Source organism: Doryrhamphus excisus, linkage group LG11 (genome assembly GCF_037039965.1).
Source record: "Doryrhamphus excisus strain RoL-2023G ecotype Guam linkage group LG11, RoL_Dexc_Guam_v1.1, whole genome shotgun sequence".
NCBI classification, from domain to species: Eukaryota; Metazoa; Chordata; class Actinopteri; order Syngnathiformes; family Syngnathidae; genus Doryrhamphus; species Doryrhamphus excisus.
Window position 1 is genome coordinate 3,754,308 of NC_136367.1, and position 20,927 is coordinate 3,775,234.

A 20,927-nucleotide genomic window follows, 5' to 3' on the forward strand; every position below is an offset into this window, starting at 1 on the left:
ACGGCCTGCGGCGGGGTACACCCTGGACTGGTCACCAGCCAATCACAGGGCACATATAGGCAAACAACCATTCACACTCACATTCATACCTATGGACAATTTGGAGTCGCTAATTAACCTCAACCACAGAGATGGCCGAGGGTGGAATTGAACTCGGGTCTCCTAGCTGTGAGGTCTGCGCGCTAACCACTCGACAATTGAATGCATCCCATAATCAGTTCACAGTTCCACATGTCCAAAAGGAGTAGGAAGAAGCAAAGCTTATTAAATCCTACCCCTCCATCTGGTACTTTTACAATCAGTAACTGTTACATTTGTTCACTTCCTGCTTTCCATAATTCAGTTTAAGTTTTTTTTTTTAATAATAATGTACATCGTACCAAAGTACATTATTAAAAAAAAAAAAAATGTCATGACCTAATCAGAACTGAAGAACGAGCGTGGAGAGAATGTCACAATGATCTTTTATTGCTTTTATATCAGAACAGAACCGATGTTTTTGCCTGAATGCTAACGTAACCATCGAGAATATTAGCTCCTACAGCAAACTGTGAACTTTTTCAAATAGCTTACACGGGATTTAATAAGTGTTCCACTTCCATAATCCGTGCGAGCGTGCGAGGGTTAGATGTCATCTGTTCTTAAAGAAGAGCAACCTGGATTTGAGATGTAAATTCCAAGAATAACATGTAGGGCTGTTTCTTAATCCCCAATTATTCCCAAAAAATATGCAGCATAATTAAGGGGACGTCGGCGACTGAAGTGATCTGTTACACTCAGCTGCTCTTATCCCTTCGCACGGCGGAAAGTCAACATTGTGTGTGCGTTTGTGGCTTATATGGCACTTTGTTGCTTCTACACGGGGTTTGCATTTTAATTGGGCACGCGTAGACTGTTTTAAAACGTCTGAAAACTCTCAGCATGAGGCGAGCCTGCCGCCACCCGGAGCATGAGCTGTGTGTTTTTGCTCGTCCCCTCGTTGGGTTAGAGCCCTGCCGTGCAAGTGTTGGGTGACTAGTCAGCAGGTTTACACACACACACACACATAAACAAGCATTTCCTACGGTTCGTTCCAGCTGTGCGGGACTTAGGGACATCCATTCGAAACGCCCCCGTGGTTTAAAAAACCCCTGCAGTGAGCTGCTGGCGCTCAAACACCGAGCGACAAATTACTGTCATTACACAAGCTCTGAGAACACAATTCCAAAAAAATGGTGGTTCTGGGATTTAAATCTTTATCAATGTTAGCGTCAATGTTTGAAATAACAGTCATGCGTACAAGTGCAAATAGGACACATAAGTACACATAACACTAAATTCAGCACCATGGATAGGGAAAGCAAAAAGGAAAGGTGTCCAGGTTGCCTCAATTTTATAGACAATGGATTTTCAAAGTGGGCACAGGAAGCCCACAAAATGTAGGAATCAATTTGGACCTAACTTTATTCAACATCTGTTATTTAAAGAGGATCTATTATGCTTTTCCCACTTTTCAGACCTATAAATGTATTTAGAATGTAGTATTATCGTGTAAAACGATGCCAAAGTTTCAAATCATGAGGTATTCATATTTGGAAGTGAGTCCTGAAAAAAGGCTCAAAACGCTCTGTTTCAAAAGGCGTGGTAAAACTACCCCTTTGTGATGTCACAGCGGGACGGACTTCTATATATGGTTCATAGTTATGGTAATGGTAATGGTTTTATTTCATTTGAACATGCATCATATTACAATTGAATGCATCACATAATCAGTTCACAGTTCCAAAGCTTATTAAATCCTACCCCTCCATCTGGTCATTTTACAATCAGTAACTGTTACATTTGTTCACTTCCTGCTTTCCTAATGTGGTTTAAGGTTTTTTTTTTTTATTAAATTTTTTTTTTTGTCACGTACCGTGACCGTATTTTTTTGACCATACAATGACATAATGGGTACCATAGTAAGTGTCAATATAGTGATATATATAGCACATCATGACTGGTTCAAGACTCTTCATCCTTGTATTTAGCAAACATCAGCAAAGTACCTATTTGTATTTGCTGGTGCTTGTCCTTAGGAAGCACTTTGGGCATGTGACCAATCACAGCGGAGTGGGCATACCCGGATTAAAACAGACCGTTTTTGCTTTGGAAGCACAAAGCAAAAGGAAATACGTCTGGAATAGGTGCAGATTCTGGAAGATCTAGAAAGTTTTCTGTTTAGGTTATTGTGTGTAGCTGCTCTATAGTAACGTTAAAGGCTACATTCATTTGGAGTTAATTCAAATGATCTACATCCTAAATATTAATGTGTAGGAACAACAAACATATGACAATGAAAGATAATGTTCAGTCTACTGTATTACAACCTATTAAGCGGTATTGTAAAATGTTACTACAAAGAGGCACTAGAAAACTATAAAGGGGGATTGGAGTGACCATACTTGACCCTTAGATACGCCACGAAACAAACAATAAACTAGAAAGAGCAAAGAGAAGAAAGGCATCTGTCTCCATAGTCCCCCCCCTGGAGTCACCATTAATTAAGCGTGAGATTGGCACGCTTGCCACCTTTCTCTCATCATGGCCATCCTAGGGGGATGAGGGATTTGATCGCCCTCAGCTGAGAGACAGAAACAGAATAAAAAACACAAACTGACACAAACGCACATGGAGTAGATGCTTCTTTCAGGCTCACACAAGCCACAATTCATTTTTCACAGCATGGATTGATTCAGATTTCTATCCCATAAGGTAAATATACGCCGTACTATTATGAATCGTCATTAAAACGCATAGATCAATAACACACACAAGACACGCCCAGTACGTCAAAACTATAACTAAAGCTTTATATCAGGGGTGTCCAAACTTTTTCCACTGAAAAACGAAAAGATGCAAGGTGAAAATGGATGTCAGCTTTGTGATATAAGTGCAACAGTGTATTAGTATGAAATATTTAATATTTAAAAATAAAGCACATTAGTATGAAATATTTAGAAATATTTTCCAAATATTTCAACTTTCTTTTTCATCATTGTCAATTTTATTTTTGTAATAGTTATATTGACTTTATTCCCCAAAAATTATAACTTTCCCCAATTGTGTCTTTTTCTTTTAATATTATTGGTTTTGTTGTAAATTATTTTCCAATTTATTCTGTTTTTTTTTTCAATTTTCCAAATATATTTAAATTTTCTTTTATTTTCTTATATTGACTTTATTGCAAAAACATAACTTTCCCCAAACTTATTTTGTTGTTTCTCATAATATTCTTACTTAATTTTCTTTCTTTAATATTTCAACTCTGCACTACTAAAATTGTATCATGTTCCCTCATAGTATTGTACTACAAGTTTATTTTTTTTTATAAAATTGTGTATTTTTCTCTAAATATTATTGGCTTTGTTGTAAATTATTTTCAAATTTATTGTATTTTTTTAAATTTTCCAAATATTTCAACTTTCTTTTTCACCATTATCAATTTTCTTTTTGTAATAGTTATATTGACTTTATTCCAAAAAACATTATAGCTTTTCCACCAATTTAGCTTTCTAAATAGTACAAACTTATTTTGTTCTTTATCATAATATTCTTACTTAACTTTTTTTTCTTCAAATCAAAATTAAAATCAATCAAAAATTATTGTCTTTTTCTCATTTTGACTTTTTTGTAAATTATTTTCCAATTTTTTCAATTTTTTTTTCCAAAATATTTCAACTTTCAATTTGGAAATATGCTTTGTATTATGACATTATTCCCATAATATTTCAACTTTATTCCCTTAATATTATAACTTTTCCCACAACATAATTTCCCATAAATTATAACTTGTTTTGTCGTTTGATTCTCATAATAATACAACTTTAAGAAAGTAATTCAATAAAACTGAGCTTGTAACATTCATACTGAATATGATTTTAAATATAATGTAGCCATTAACCAATGGAAGGCTAGCTCATTTAAATTCAGGTGCTGAGCTTTATTTCGACCACCGAGTGGAAGTGGCTTTACTATATCATTATGAGCAGTCAATAAGGGGGCGTTCAAACTTCGACTCTGGTCTGAAATAAAAAAAAAAAAAAAAAAAAAGATCGAACAACATCTTAACCATCAAGTAGTCAGAACAAGAGAAAATGAAGTAGCAATTTTCCCATATCCCATAATCATGCAGCAATCCACTGAAGGAGACACTTTGAATGCAGCTTTGGGTTTTGTGATGTTTGCATTATGAGCGTACGCATATATCCAAAATGAGTACAGATGCAGTGACAGACAGATTGATTGACACAGCTTCAGACTAATCCATAAAATACAGGAAATAGTACATGACCTTACCTGGATGGTGGGTGGTGAGCGCTGCTTCCGAGTGGTGGTGGTGGACAGAGTGGTGGTGGTCTCGATAAAAGTGGTGGACATCTCAGGTGGGACGGACGTGGTGGTGCGTGCGGCACCCCGACTGGCCGGCACGTCCCCCACTAGTCGTACGCTGCCGTTCACTTTGATGTTGACGTGGCCTTCGGCGGCCATGTTGAGGACCTTGAGGCCGTTGTAGTAGAGGCCTGAGAGCTGGCCCTGGTAAGGCCGCTTGCGGTCATTTCCACCGATGGAAATAGTGGCTTGGGTGTTGAAGATAGTCAGCTGGCGGCCTGGTACAGGAGGAAGGAGACTTGCTGATAAAGTTGTTGTAAAAAAAAAAAAAGTATGTAAAACCTATATTAATCCAAATTAGATTAAATTTAACTTATAAAAATTGATATTTTGCACTCTAAACTTAGTTTTAATGTATTTTATTCACATAGCAGGCATACACTCGCTGAGCATTTCATTAGGTACACTTGCACAATGTTATGAGTTCCAATACAATACTGTAGCTGTATTTTTTTTTTTTTACTTTGTATATCAGAAATGTATACAGTTATCTCTCACCATCAGTATTTCAAAAATGTATTAAAAATAAAATGTTTTGTGGTTGAATATGGCCTAATATTAGTTAAAACAATGTATGCAAATTGCTATTTTTTTTGCAGAAATTAAGCATTTTCAAGTCTGAATGCACGAAAGACAATATGTAGTATTCCACACTGGCCACTAGGTGTCACTAATGTTGCATTGATGTTACAATAGCCACTACAGGAAACACTGTGCAGAAAAAAATAAACCATTAATATTTTGTGGTTGAATATGGCTTATTATTAGTTAAAACAATGTACGCAAATTGCAAATTTCTTGCAGAAATTAAGCATTTTAAAGTCTGAATGCGCTAAAGACGATGATATGTAGTATTCCACACTGGCCACTAGGTGTCACTAATGTTGCATTGATGTTACAATAGCCACTACAGGAAACACTGTGCAGTAAAAAATAAACCATTAATGTTTTGTGGTTGAATATGGCTTATTATTAGTTAAAACAACATATGCAAATTGCAATTTTTTTGCAGAAATTAAGCATTTTAAAGTCTGAATGCGCTAAAGACAATGATATGTAGTATTCCACACTGGCCACTAGGTGTCACTAATGTTGCATTGATGTTACAATAGCCACTGCAGGAAACAGGAAGTTTAAAAAACAAACAACAAACTCTCGCAATGCTAACGTGTGTGCATTATGTCTTATTTTTTGTTGTTATGTCTACTATATCGAGTAATAAAAGTGCAAAGGTGACTATAGAGGTGCTATTTAATGTTTAGAGCTCTAATATACTTTAAAAAAACATATTTTACTGTACATATAATATTACACAAAGTGAGTACATAGTACTGTAGTTCTTGGGTTTATTATAAAGGCGTGATGTTTAACGTCCTGCATGTTTTTGCACAGGAAGCTGCTGTTTCTGTCTTTAAATTTATGTAACATAATCATTTATTTTGGTGAAACGTTAGCTTTTATAATAGAAAACCATTCATCCATTTATCATATGCAACTTACAGTATCGTGTACAGTATCTTTTGCATCCAGTTATTTTGAATAATTCATTTATTTCCTTAAAAAGTTCCTTGTAATTTATTTTTATTTTATCATACAACAAAAAAATGAATTTTGACTATATTTAGATGCTTTTGTTTTAAATGCGTTAGACTCTGCAGGTGTACCTAATAATTTGACAGCTGTATTGTATGGAAGGGAACACGCAAACACATGAAGAGAAGTATCATGAAAAATGCACCGTGCACGCTCTTTATGTTTTCTGGACAAATTGACTAATGCTGTAAATGTATTAAATAAACATGACAAGCGTTTTGACATGTTGTGATAAAATATGAGCAATAAATAAACTCCCTGCACGTCACATTATAAGATATGCCCAAATATTGTCAAAACACAGCGCTCATGCATTCATTATGAGAGGGAAACGCACAAAAGTTTCACAAGACAGGGCTGATAATTGCAAAAAGCTCATTTGAAAACTGCAAGCTTGTTATGCGGACGACATAATACACTGTGCAAGGAATGGTGAGTGGGTGGGTGGGTCAGTGGAGGGGGGGGGGGCAAGATGCTCATATCACTGAGGCGAAAATGAAATAGCATGTGGAGTCATGCATGCAGCACTTAATGGGATTTTGTTTGGTTTCGACATGTTTGTGTTTTCGCACTTGTTAAAGGGACTTTATCATGATGTTATGATGATTTTGTGCAATTAACTTTAAATGTGGTTTATGGTGATATTATGTTGAATCAGAAATATTATTATGCGTCAAAATGAGTTGGAAGGGGATTGAGGGGGCGGGGGGTTAGCTGTTGTCATCTTCATCTCACCCTAGCGCCAAATTCTCTTATAATGTTATTTTATGCTTCATTTTTTTTAATACTTCCCAGTCCCTTTAACTGGTTAATTCAATTTGTAAATGATGACAAATGACAAAAGAGGCGATGCGAAGCAGAGGGTCAACTCAAAATGAATAAAAATAGCAGGAACGTAAATATTTTACATGTGTTTAAGGGGTTTAAAAGGATGGTTATTCATTCTCAGAGGTTGTAAGGGAACAAGCCGATGGAATGAGAGCAAATAAAAGATGCACATTGCAGTTGAAATTGCATAGAGATTTACCTTTCTCCTGAAGCCAATCTTCTACTGGCCGGGTATATTTGAACGGGATTTTCTTATTTGCCATTTGATAGCGCTCAATGTCGCTGTTGCCTTAAAGTTTAACAAACAGTTTCAAAGAGTTGGCAACAGACAAAAAAAAAAAAAACATTTATAACAGTGGTTTAGAATCATTTTATATTGGTTTATGCAGTTTTAGAACATAGTTATGCTGGTTTAAAAAAGTTGCTTTTGATGATTAGTGTTATTTGAAGTCGACATATGACACATGGCCAACTTCACGAAAAAACCTGCAAGAATCAAGTATTTGTTAGGGACTAAAAAGTAGAGCTGCAAAACAGGTGGGAAGAAATTCACTGTGTAGACTGCTCAGTAAAATAAAATAAAGGGAATACATTGTCATCAAAATCCGTCTTAAAAAAAATTAATTCGTTCTCTCTTCAAACTCTTCAGGTTGTCTTATGGTAAATTTGCAAATCAAATTTGTCATCTTAAAAAAGAACTCTAAATTCATCACACAGCAACTTAACACTCAAAAGGTGTACTTAAAGTGTACTTTTTATGCTAAAAGACTAGATAGGACAGCTCTAGTCTGAGTGGATGGTAAAGCATGCCAAATAATTCTTGGATCCTGCACTAACCCCTCAAACTAGAGCTGTCCTATCGAGTCAGACAAGGGTTGTCCTATCTAGTCTTTGAGGATACTTGCCTTTTTTTTGCCACATTTTGTAATAACTTATATTGCAAAAGTTATTACATCATACACATGTATGTCATCAATGATGATTTTATTCCGGAATATTTACTTGATTGACGTGTTCCCTTTATTTTTGAGCAGTCAATACCAACAATAAGAACATCAAGCAGCTAAAGAAAAATTCATGCATTTAATTTTTTCTGCAAATTGGAGCTACCGTATTGACCCAAATGTAAGAACCCTTAAAAAACAAGTGTCATCTTCTAATCGGGGTCTACAGGTTTACCAGTGTTACCATGCTAATTTCATGCTAAAAATCATTAAAGTAAAAAATAAAAATAATTAAAATAATTACAATTAAAATAAAAAGTCATAAACAGCATCCAAGACACATGCTTACTAAAATATGATAAATTAAATGAAAACTTCATTTAAAAATATTAGTTTTGTATTGGAAAATATAGAAAAAGGGTCTTGTGGTCGTCTTATATTCGGGTCAAACGGTAATTGATTGATTCATACTCTCATTAGACACCACCTGTTTTTCTTTTTTCATCTAAAGGGCCAACATTGTCATTTGGTGAAATGCCAGACTTGTACAGTAATGCAAATCCAATGACACCCCGCCACAATAAAAGTAAAAGTACTGTGCAAACATCTTGGGCTACCATTATATTTATTGTATTGATAAATATTTTTTGTATTTTTTTGTAATTTCATTTGTAATTTGTAATAACGAGCACAATAACTCGGGTCAAATGTGTAGCTTATACAATAAATATAAATATGTAATATGTTTTTTCGTCAAGTGAAGAGATTTCACACTTTGTTTGTGAGACCTTGAACGCACCAAAGCTGCTGTCAGGCAAAAAAGTGAAACTTTGTGTTCAATAAGTGTGCGAAGCATATGGAAGACAGACGGTGGGACGACTCTGTAGCCGAATCTCATCTAATTTTCGCTATTTGCAGGTGGTCCCTGAACATAACCCCCTTGAGAAAAGCTGGGATTTACTGCATCAGAAGGAAGATTACTTGTTTAGTCAAATAGTAATTTATACTCAATGGTCAACATCATGCACAAGCAAGGTGTTTTTCATTCAGCCCTCATCCATCCATCATTCTTTTCTACCTTTCTTATGACGGGGGTTTGTTCTTCATGCTCTCAGAACACTTTACTCACAGTGAAGTCTTGCCACGCATTCCTAATGTTGCAATATCGGTACAACGCTCACAACGTGCAGCTTGATTAATGAAGCCACGGTTCCCCCTGGATAGAACGCACTGCACGTTAATTGTTCAACTAATGAGAACATTTTCTATAGTTTGCCAATTTGATATTCAATTTGGTGACTTTGGAATGCATGACCTTGAAAATGAAGAGGGCATCCTTGAAGAAGTGGATAAGAATGAGTTAACCCTTAGAAGTGGGTCAAAAATGATCCGGTCAGGTTGTTTTCTTGAAATATCTTTGTAATGAAAATTTTTTATCATTTCATATTCCAGGTATTCCTCAAAAAACATGTTTTTGATATCATGCCATTCACATTTTTAACTTACATTTTATACATTTTATGATTTTTTTTTGTGTGTTACTACCCCAACCTTCCATAAGTGGGTCAAAAATGACCCGGTCAGGTTGTTTTCTTGAAATATCTTCGTAATTAATTTTTTTTATCATTTCATATTCCAGGTATTCCTCAAAAAACATGTTTTTGATATCATGTCATTCACATTTTTAACTTACATTTTAAGAATTTTTTTGTTTTTGTGTTACTACCCCAACCTTCCATAAATGGGTAAAAAATGACCCGGTCAGGTTGTTTTCTTGAAATATCTTTGGAATGAAAAATTTTTCATCATTTCATATTCCAAGTATTCCTCAAAAAACATGTTTTTTGATATCATGCCATTCACATTTTAAGTTACATTTTATACATTTTAAGACATTTTTGTTTTTGTGTTACTACCCCAACCTTCCATAAGTGGGTCAAAAATGACCCGGTCAGGTTGTTTTCTTGAAATATCTTTGGAATGAAATTTTTTTAACATTTCATATTCCAGGTATTCCTCAAAAAACAGTTTTGATATCATGCCATTCACATTTTTAACTTACATTTTAAGAAATTTTAAGAATTTTTTGTTTCTATTAGTGGGTCAAAAATGACCCGGTCAGGTTGTTTTCTTGAAATATCTTCATAATTAATTTTTTTAATCATTTCATATTCCAGGTATTCCTCAAAAAACACATTTTTGATATCATGCCATTCACATTTTTAACTTACTTTTTATACATTTTAAGAAATTTTTGTTTTTGTGTTACTACCCTAACCTTCCATAAGTGGGTCAAAAATGACCCGGTCAGGTTGTTTTCTTGAAATATCTTTGGATTGAAATTTTTTTAACATTTCATATTCCAGGTATTCCTCAAAAAACAGTTTTGATATCATGCCATTCACATTTTTAACTTACATTTTATACATTTTAAGATTTTTTTTTTTTTTTTTCTATGGAAATCTATATGAAGTTTTCAACTTGATTGATGACTTAGTTTTGCTTTCGTATTCGTAGACTAAACTTTTTGTTAAAGCAAACGGACACCAGCAGAATGACAATGTCAAGTGTTGGTTTGTCACATCATCCCATCAGGTTTTCTTCGCACTCCATCAAAGCACCCAAGTGCATCCAATATATTCATTTTCAAAAAAATTCATTTTTCTCCATTTGGAGTTGATGAGCACATTTGATAAACTGCAGTCCTTTCCAAAAACATCATTATATTCCTCAAACGCTAGACTGACCAGTTGCAGACCTTGGCGAGATCAACACCTCATAGCACGCAACTTCTTTTACCTTTTCACCTCCGTCTCTTTATTTTCTCCAAGCAATGCCTTTTCTTTCTATTCCTGTTCCCGTCCTCCATCCTGCTGCGTTTCATTCCTTTATCTGCTTGCTGCTATTCACTTTCATTCAATACAATCAACCTTGCACGTCTCAGCTAAAGCAGCGTCTTTGGCTATGATTCAAATATCATTTTGTACTTTTCACTCAACCTTTAATCCCGCTCCATCAATACCACATTACTGGTCTACACTCACATTTACATAAAAAGCCACCTCAGACAAGGTCGCTGAGTGAGGAACTTCATCAAATGTCAGGTTGTTGTGAAATTGTTGTGCTATGATTGTAGTTCTCACAGATCCACCATAGGGTTCATCGTATTTGGGCCCTTGGGGATGAGCATGGTTCTTGATAAATGGGCGGTGCTATCGTTCAAAACAAAGATAGAGCAAAAACAATGTGCTACCTACACTGACAACAGCGTTTCCCACAAATTCATTTATTTGTGGTAGCCTGCAAATAAATTTGGACCGCCACAGATAAATTTTACCAACTTGGAAAAACTTTCTTTTTTTAAAAAAAAGAGTGTCATGGACACATTCGGCTGTGTCAAAACGTAATAACACCAAAACTTCATTTGTGTACTCACAAATTAATTAAAATAGACATTAGCCATAGAAATTACCCAGGGCTGCACGGCGGGCAAGTGACGAGCGCACAGACCTCACAGTTCAGACCCGAGTTCAATCCCACCCTTGGCCATCTCTGTGTTGAGTTTCTCCCTGTGCATGCATGGGTTTTCTCCGGGTACTGCAGTTTTCCTCCAAAAACATGCTAGGTTAATTGCTGACTCCAAATTGTCCATAGGTATGAACGTGAGTGTGAATGGTTGTTTGTCTATATGTGCCCTGTGATTTTGTATGTAATTTGTATGCTTAACTGCGTCACAATCTCAACTCACTGAATTGTAGCGGCCACTAGGTGTCGCCAAATACCCACTTAAAGGAACTTAAAGAAAGCACATGTTAAATTATGTACAGGTTTTTATACAGTAACTGTCGCAGGACCAAAAAAGCATGACTTATGGTCTGAAATTATTAAAACACACTATAATGGGTCTGTCTGTGTAGCTTATGGTTAAAAACTGCTTCTTAAGGTATATAAAAACTGACATGGTTGCATATTGTAACGCATATGTTCACCAATATAGCAAAACTGTGTGTTATATATACAAAACTGTAAATGAACTGAATATGAATGCATCTTTGGAATTGAATGAGTTAAAACACATTTTTTCCAAAGACAACGCGTCACCCTCGGTCTGTTATGTGACACCCAATTTCTGCCTCGCTGGGTCCAGCAATTCTTTAATTCAAAGATCCCAAAAGATCACGGAGTTAAGAGACTGGGAGTGTTATATAAGGAAGTCGGAACCATCTCACTGAACAGAAACGAAACAAGGCCCCGCAGTAATGTGGGTTGTCAGTAAAGTACACAGAATCGTGGGAGAGATGCACAGCAGGATAAAAAGCAATTTGCGGCAAAAAAAAACAAAAAAAAACGAGATGTGTGGAGGCACTGCTCTTGGGTGGGGGGTAATTAGAGGGAAAAAAGAAACAGCAGTGGATGTGTTTACACGAGCCTGATACAAATGGCAATAGATGTGTACAATCTATATTTCCAACAACGATGCCATAAGATTAGCAACAATATTTGTCAATTATGACGTTTTCGGATTTGTATTATTTTTCCTCCTGGTCTCCCCAGTTTTAAAAAAAACTATATTCCATTTACAATGGAATAAACCGACTACAAGGAAAGCAGGAATCCACTTAGCTTTTTTTGAATCACATATTACCCAATCAAAAAAAAACCTACTCCGGAGACATCTAAACCCAACACGCAGAGAGAAGAAAAAAAAAAAATCAGAGGAAATTGAGCCTTTTTCTGGCTGCATGTATTATCACTCCTCAATCATAATGGTCATATATTCTGCAGCATTAGTGTCTCAGAGCTGTGAGCCTGGAAGAGTCTAATATTCAACCTGACCTACTTCTTTGCGTCATCTATCGTTAGCTCCTCAGATGGCTTTCATTTTTTTTTTTTTTTCATGCATAGATGAGTATTGCTTTGGCTTGAAATGATGTCTCTTTAATTTTAAAATCAGACATTTAAGTTTCAAGAGTACTAATTTAGTTATGGCTAGGTTATTTTGGCTTTCACGACCCATTCAGGGTACTAGTTTGATGTAGGCATCTGAAAATATTCATTCATTTCTACTGCTTTTTCCCTCACAAGGGTCGTGGGGGGTGCTGGAGCCTATCCCAAAATAAAGTAGATTTAGTCAAAGTTTTCTTGATTCAAAATAAAATTAAACATTGCTGTTCAAATGCGGTGTTTTATTGTCATTGTTAGCACTGGGAAATCAGGACCAATTAGATTTGAACGGTGATGGAGGCTGGCAACCAGTCCAGGGTGTGCCCTGCCTTTTGGCTAAAGTCAGCTGGGATAGGCTCCAGCATACCCGTGACTCTAGTGAGGATAAGTGGCAGAAAATATGGATGTTTTTCATCCATAGACAGCTCATCTGGTTTTTATGTTTTTACCTCTAAATCTGCATAGGCAAAACATAAAACCCAATCATTCATTCATTTTCTACCGCTTATCCTTACGAGGGTCACGGGGGTGCTGGAGCCTATCCCAGCTGTCTTTGGACGAGAGGCTGGGTACACCTTGGACTGGTGGCCAGCCAATCACAGGGCACATATAGACAAACAACCATTCACACTCTATGGACAATTTGGAGTCGCTAATTAACCTAGCATGTTTTTGGAATGTGGGAGGAAAACGGAGTACCCGGAGAAAACCCACGCATGAACGGGAAGAACATGCAAACTCCACACAGAGATGGCCGAGGGTGGAATTGAACCCTGGCATCTGAAAATATGTGATACAAAATTAAAGACAATCATGAGTCGGGGTATCGCAAGATTAATACGTCACAAAAAAAGGACTGGGATAATAATAAATTAAGAATTAATCACACAATAAATGAAAATATACTCAATATGACATAACACTCAATATATTGTCATGTGCATGTGTGTGAACGAGCATCGAACTAGCAACCATGAAGCTGGGAGACGACCGCTCAACAATGCAACTATTCCACCACGCAAAGAATAAACAATTAAATGTAAAATGCATTTCCAACAATAGGGGCCATTTTTGGAATTATCCATTCATTTTCAATGAAAAATATGTCTCGGAAAATACTGAATGTGGGGAAATTTTTATTTTTTTTCAGAAGACTGCCATGTTATGTTGCTTGTGAAATATCGAGGCCATGATATTAATAAACCATGGCTATCCGATCCTCGCATTTGTACAACATGATAAATCAACTTTAAATAAAATGCTGCTGAGCTGCCTAATTAACAGGAATCCAACTGGTGTGCAAACAGCTTCCTCTGAGAGGCAATCAAGCAACACCTCTGTCCTCTGTTATTCCCAAGCAGGCAGCGAGGGCAGACCATGCTCTGGTAACTGTTTATTGAGCAGGCGGAGCACCCTGTGGTGGCTGAGTGCCTTCACGTTAAAAATAGTCAATGAGTCTGCATGCCAACATGTATTTTACTCAGGAGATGACAGTGTGTGTGCGAAGTATACAAAAAAAATCAACAAAATCCGAGGTATATGGAGAAGAAATTTAAACGTTTGAAGGAATTGAACGCTGAAAGGAATTTATTTTGTGTGAGAGGCCCAGCTGGCAGACATTCATCAGCCGTTCTGAATGAGCATTTAACGGAATATTGAGGGGGTTGGAAAGCAACCACAGCACATTGATGCAGGGGGCACTTTGAGATAATTACAAAGGCGGTGGGGGTCAAATGGCTCTGACAAATTAATGGCCATTAGAAGTGAAGCAGACTATTATGGATTAAAAAGGGCTGAAAAGAAGCAAAAAAATGAATAATTGGAATTAGAATTGTAGCAACAGAAGATCATTTATGAGTGTGCTTGTGGTGGAGGGGACCGTCTGGTACGATTTGGCTGCAATGCCGAAGCTGGCTCTGTGTCGGCCTCAGTGAAGCCAATGGACCCAAGATAGTGTCACTGGAAGTATTATGGTGTACATGGCCACAGTGTGGACTGACATCCTATTAGTGACTGACACTAGGTTTCAGTGTGGATAGTTTGTCTGGATCAGGGGTCGGCAACCTGCGTATCCGACTCACCAAAAGTCTGTGAATGCAACTGCTAACTGCGGAAGCTGACTGGGCACTCACCGCTAAAAACAATATAAGTTTTCGTTTTTACATCTCCAAATTATTATTTACATTTGTCGCTAGTCACGTTTGAAAAAATAATTTGGAAAGTTGCGCTTGAAAGGGAAGGAAGCCATCCACTTTTCTTGATCCAAAATAAAATGAAACATTGCTGTTCAAATGCGGTGTTTTATTGTCATTGTTAGCACTGGGAAATCAGAACCAATTAAATAGAACGGTGATGGAGGCTGGCAACCAGTTCAGGGTGTGCCCTGCCTTTTGGCTAAAGTCAGCTGGGATAGGCTCCAGCATACATGTGACTCTAGTGAGGATAAGTGGCAGAAAATATGGATATCTTTCATCCATATAGACAGCTCATCTGGTTTTTATGTTTTTACCTCTAAATCTGCATAGGCAAAACATAAAACCCAATCATTCATTCATTTTCTACCGCTTATCCTTACAAGGGTCATGGGGGTTGCTGGAGCCTATCCCAGCTGTCTTCAGGCGAGAGAATATAATGCAAAAATATCACAGCATCTACTGTGATAGCATCTATTAAAAAATAAACATTATTCAGAAAATGGAAAAATGCCTTTCTTTGATAGTCAAGGCCGGGACCAATAGAATGGTTATTGTTGACAATTCAGCGCAGGCATGAATGGTATTACACAAACAATACTGATATGCAATATATGTGATGGACTTTATCTTCAAGTATGCTACATTTTCAGCAAAAGGAATGTTTTTAGAAAAAAGATGGTTCGCCCTAAGAGTGCGCCAGTCAAGCCTATGGCATGCCCAGTTTCAGGGACGATTGGAATGGGGTGCCTCTTCTGTGGTCTGTGGGACAAGGGTCTCCTGAGCAATAGGAGCATATCTTTGTATAGCATGCACTGTTCTGTTCACAATGTGCTTTCATTATGACTACCACCATGGAAATACAGGAGGGGTCATGAACGAACGGATCAAAAGAACTTGTTGTGTTTTATGAACGGAATGAACAAGGTCACTGCCCCTAAAATACCCGTTCAGTCCGTTCAGTTGCAAATGCTTTTTTTTGATTGGCTGGAGAGTCAGTTCCTGTGGGTAGGTGGGGTTAGCTGACGGTCTCAACTGGAAAGACCAAGACCAAGAGATTGACCGGGTCAGTATCTCGGTCTTTCTGACTGGAAAGAGATGCCGGACCGGGGAGCTGAGACGCTCGGATCTGGGAGGGCTGTCATAATACTGATCAGATTTCGAGGTACGTCATCACGTGTTGTTGCGCTGTTGAGTCGGAACGAATGTGAACATGAGTGAACGGACTGACTCGGCTGACCGGGTCTATGAACAGGTGGAGATCACAGGCTAATGACCAATTGACCAAAATGACCAAAATGAAGGGATCTTTTTACTGAATGAACCGGAATGATCCGGTTAACTGAAATGAACGGTTTTGCCGACCACTACGACTTTACAACTTTACCAGTTTTTGGTACCTTGACGCTTGATCCCCAATATATTCTGAAAAATTTATGTATTTTCACATTGGTGCTCTCTCCTTCCAGAGAGTTTTGATCCATGAGCACGACCATGCGCCTCGCCCCCCTTCTGCCTCAGCCACGAACCCAGTCTTGGTTCATGGTCGAGATCAGGGATCTTGGGCTGAAAAAGGTCGGCGACCACTTCCATAGAGCATTTCTCTTTGGTCTCGGTGTACGGGTTTTTATACCCAACAGACCCAGCTTAAGGGTGCTCCTCTTCAGAGTTCTGTAGCAACACCATACATCACGGAACTGTCAGTCCTGTGCAGAATGTTCCCAAGACATAAAATAAACTATTCCACCCATGTACTTTGTGGTCGAAAGAAAGCAAAGGACACCCAATGGCGATAAGCAAGCCAGAGACAGAAGAGATTAACATCACCTGAATGGCACTGAACCAAACTAAAAACAGTGTGCCAGGTCACGCCAGGCTGGGTGCATGGTGGCATGCAACTGGGAGCGATTGCAGTAGGCATGCCATGCTGGGATTAAAAGCAGTCTTTGTTTACTATTGAGCAGTTGTTAAGGAGGGTTGGTTGGTTTTCTATAGGGAAACACCTTGCGAGGGACACAAAGGTACCTAATTTCTATCAAGCAAAAACCCTAAGGTGAGTACATGCCAGGGTCTTGGAGGAGACCGGGTCTTTACTGACTTCCGTTATCTTGACATCCCCAACTTCAGCTACTTTGTGTCTTGCCAGCGGGTCTGTATGACCAATACCTCCAACGAACAAGGATCCTTACTATTGATCTCACGCCTACCGTACAAAAACCCAGATCAGATGCATGTGTCAAGATCTCAGTTTTTTTACTGAATGACTGCAAATCGGCACATAAAGAACTTGATTGCCTGTTTCTCGAGGGCATCCATTTTTGGAACAAAACAGTCTGTTTGACACATTTCCCTTGCCACTTGTGTTTTCAAGACCAAAATAAACTTCGGAGATTGGGCAGAATTAACGAGGACTAGAAAGCAAATGGTGTCCTACCACAATGACTTCCCAGCTCGATTTAATGGTCTTTTAAGCAGATACTCAATATTTCCTCATTCCCATCTTTCTCATTGTTACCCAGATAGCAGGCTGAGAAGAACCTCGGAGTTCCTAATCACGGGGATACCAGAGCCCTGTGGATGGAGTGGGCTCTATTTGATGATACCATTTATATTCTGTGGCTGTGCAGAGATAGAAGCAGACAGCAGCTTTATCTGACCGAAAGGCCACTTCTCACATCTACTGCTATCTCCTTGCTTGCCCACAGTCCAAACATCAGTTGGGAGTCATTCGGTACTATTCCTCAAAGGATTTGGATATATATTGCACAGTCGATGCTTTTAAGGACATAAGTGATAATATGCTTTTTATAATTTACAAGAAAAAAATGTGTTATTGCCCTTGAATTCTACAAACAGGTGGTGTCTCATGATGTCTAAAGTATACATTTCCTAAAGCTCTGAAGATACGCCGATAGCTGTATGAAAAGTAAACTGTACCTGAGGGGAAATGCTCATTGATTGGCCAGTTGTCAACCTGTAAGGTGGCGTTGCCCCCGTTTCTGGTGAATCGAACCAAATGGTATTTTCCATCGTTTACTGCTGTAGTCAATTCCTTCACGCTGATGTCCACAGTCCCGATGTTGAAGGTCACACCGATTTTCCCTTGTTCCTGTAGAAGACAAAGAGGAGATTTAGGTGTTGAACGCCAAACATTGCCATACATGACTTACGGTAGGGAAACATCCCGTTGACTGATGCAAACATCTAAGGTTTGTCCCTCAACAATATGAAATAGTTTGCCATTACAAAAGACCATTAAGATCATTGTGACTGTTCACTGATAATGTAATCGTTGATTATAGATAAAATAAAATAAAATAAAATAAAATAAAATAAAATAAAATAAAATAAGGTTAGCACACAGACCGCACAGCTAGGAGACCAGGGTTCAATTCCACCCTCGGCCATCTCTGTGTGGAGTTGGCATGTTCTCCCCGTGTATGTGTGGGTTTTCTCTGGGTACTCCGGTTTCCTCCCACATTCCAAAAACATGCGAGGTTAATTGGCGACTCCAAATTGTCCATAGGTATGAATGTGAGTGTGAATGGTTGTTTGTCTATATGTGCCCTGTGATTGGCTGGCCATCAGTCCAGGGTGTACCCCGCCTCTCGCACAAAGACTCCAGCATCCCCGCGATCCTTGTGAGGAAAAGCGGTAGAAAATGAATGAATGAATGAATGAATGAAAATAAAATAAAATAAAATAAAATAAAATAAAATAAAATAAAATAAAATAAAATAAAATAAAATAAAATAAAATAAAATAAAATAAACAGGAAGTGGTGTAAAAAATATTTTATTTCTATTTATTTTTTCTGAAAGTAGGCCACTTTTTTGTGCCTAACACTCATCTCATCCACCGTAAGTCGGTAATAGCTTATAAATATTTCATAAAACAGAAAATGTACAGCATACATTGACCATTGTTAGAAAACTTGCAAATCCAGATTTTACCGTGCTTACTTCCTGTTATTCCTACAGATGCATAGACGGCATATCCAGAATATGGATGGATGGAAGGCTAATCTGCTACTGGTGACAACTGTCATTACCAATGTTTACACGCTTGCATATTCAGCGGTATATGGGCATTCCAAGAACAAAAAAACATATAAATCATGGAGGCAGGTTACAATAATGAAAGGGCCTCCTTTGTATGTCATTGGTTTCAATGCCCCGCTGGGAATCTCGGTTTAATTACCTCCTTTAGACGCTGGAACCAAATGGATTGTTTCTCACGACAAAACCAAAATTAGGCAGGCTTGACACATATTGTTAACTGAGCCGCAGGGACACTGGCTCTAAGTAGTCAGTAGACCCCGATAACATTACACTTGAACTTAGTATTACCTGTCACCATTTAAAATGACATAACACTTAAACCTACTGACCCCTATTTAACGTTGAATGTTCCTTGGTATTACAAGAAGCTTTAATAAGACTAACTTTCCATATATTAAACCATTAGAGTCCATTAAGCTTTAACATCCTCATATATCATAGACTAATATGATATTAAAACCACCTGCTGGGGAAAAGGAACCGCAGCATACAGCAATAAATGAAACTCAGCAGTTCCGCTACACACAGTTGATGTGAAATATACATATACATATTCACACCTCAATTAGAATACGTCAGATAGGTTCCTTTTTTTAAAAAAAATTAAGGCCTGCAAGTTGCAGGAAATATACTTTTAAAGAAGCTGTGCATCCGTCAGCACACAAAGTATGCAATAGTTTGTCATAAAACCCCACGGAGAGACTTTATACTGTATTTTCCAGACGACATATTAACACTGCAAAGGTAGTACGAGTACCAGCAGTGCATTCACTCCTCACTTGTACTTAAAGTTTAAACATGGCTTCTTTATTCATGACAGTAGAGGTGGCACGCCATTACAGCACTTCTCACAACCGTAAAGCAAGAAATGACAGAGCGTCGCTCCTCTGCAGCAACAACCTCCAGCTGGACTCATAATGGAAAAAGAACGTCAGCAAGGACATAAGAAAGCCATCTTCCAAATGGCAACGGAAGGCTCGTGGAGCACATAATGCCTCATTCAGCGAGCTAGCAAATGGGCTCTTAATTTGAGAAGTTGTTAGAACTACAAATGCAGACAAAACGCGCACGACAAAAGCGGACGTGCAATTGCAATCTTTTGCACATGATGTTGTACACTCAATTGTCAGCGCGTGTGATGAAGAAGTATTGTCGCTGTATACTAAGAGCCGCGCGGATCCACTTAAGTGCAACGAAAATGTGTTCCAATTCCTGACAATATCCAGGAACATTGTAGAGTAGTGGGCCGCCATTCTATAGGCCACAATCAACAACCTGAACCACTCTCTGCGGAGGAGACGCACTTTGTGAGGCAAATTGTGATCACTGACAGTTTTTTTTTTTAATTGCAGAATTTGGAATGGCATTTTTCAGAGCGTCCTTGAACGCACCACAGTTGCTGTGAGACAGAAAGGTGAAACTTATTCTTGTTTTTTAACAAATAAATTGACAATAAATGGCTAATAAATTGACAAAAAACAAAAAAAATACTGCGGATTTCAGAAAACAACAGATGGAATAACACAGCACTCTACAAGAAGCAATAAAGTCTGTGAAATTAAATAATAATTTAAAAAAAAAATCCAAAAATTGTTACAACTATAATGATGAAAATGGTAATATTAATGATGATTATAATAATGGGGATAATAATAACAATAATAATGGCATTAATGATAAAGATTATAACAATAGTGATAATAATGATAATAACAATAATAATATTACAATGATAGTAATAACAGGGGAAAACAAGACTGATTATATCTTGCAAAAAGGGGTCGGCATTTATAAGCTTTTGCTTCAGCCTACTCCTTTTTGGGCTTGTGATCAGATAGTTGAATATAAATGTAAATAATGGAAAGTTATATTTTGATTGATGTAAGAAATGCACTGTAATGTTTCATATATTTGCCCCAAAAAAAAAAAAAAAAATATATATATATAGATATATA

At 37.5% G+C, this 20,927-nt stretch overlaps 1 protein-coding gene across 1 annotated transcript in view; it reads right to left on the minus strand.

Moving 5' to 3' along the window:
* Positions 1-20,927, minus strand: part of nrxn3b (neurexin 3b) — a 294,220-nt gene that overhangs the window by 32,923 nt on the left and 240,370 nt on the right. The window contains exons 23-25 of the mRNA XM_078794519.1: positions 17,849-18,020; positions 7,031-7,120; positions 4,318-4,628 (exon numbers count right to left, since the gene is read on the minus strand). Coding sequence (XP_078650645.1) covers positions 4,318-4,628; positions 7,031-7,120; positions 17,849-18,020 — 573 coding nt within the window. The remainder of the gene's footprint in view (positions 1-4,317; positions 4,629-7,030; positions 7,121-17,848; positions 18,021-20,927) is intronic.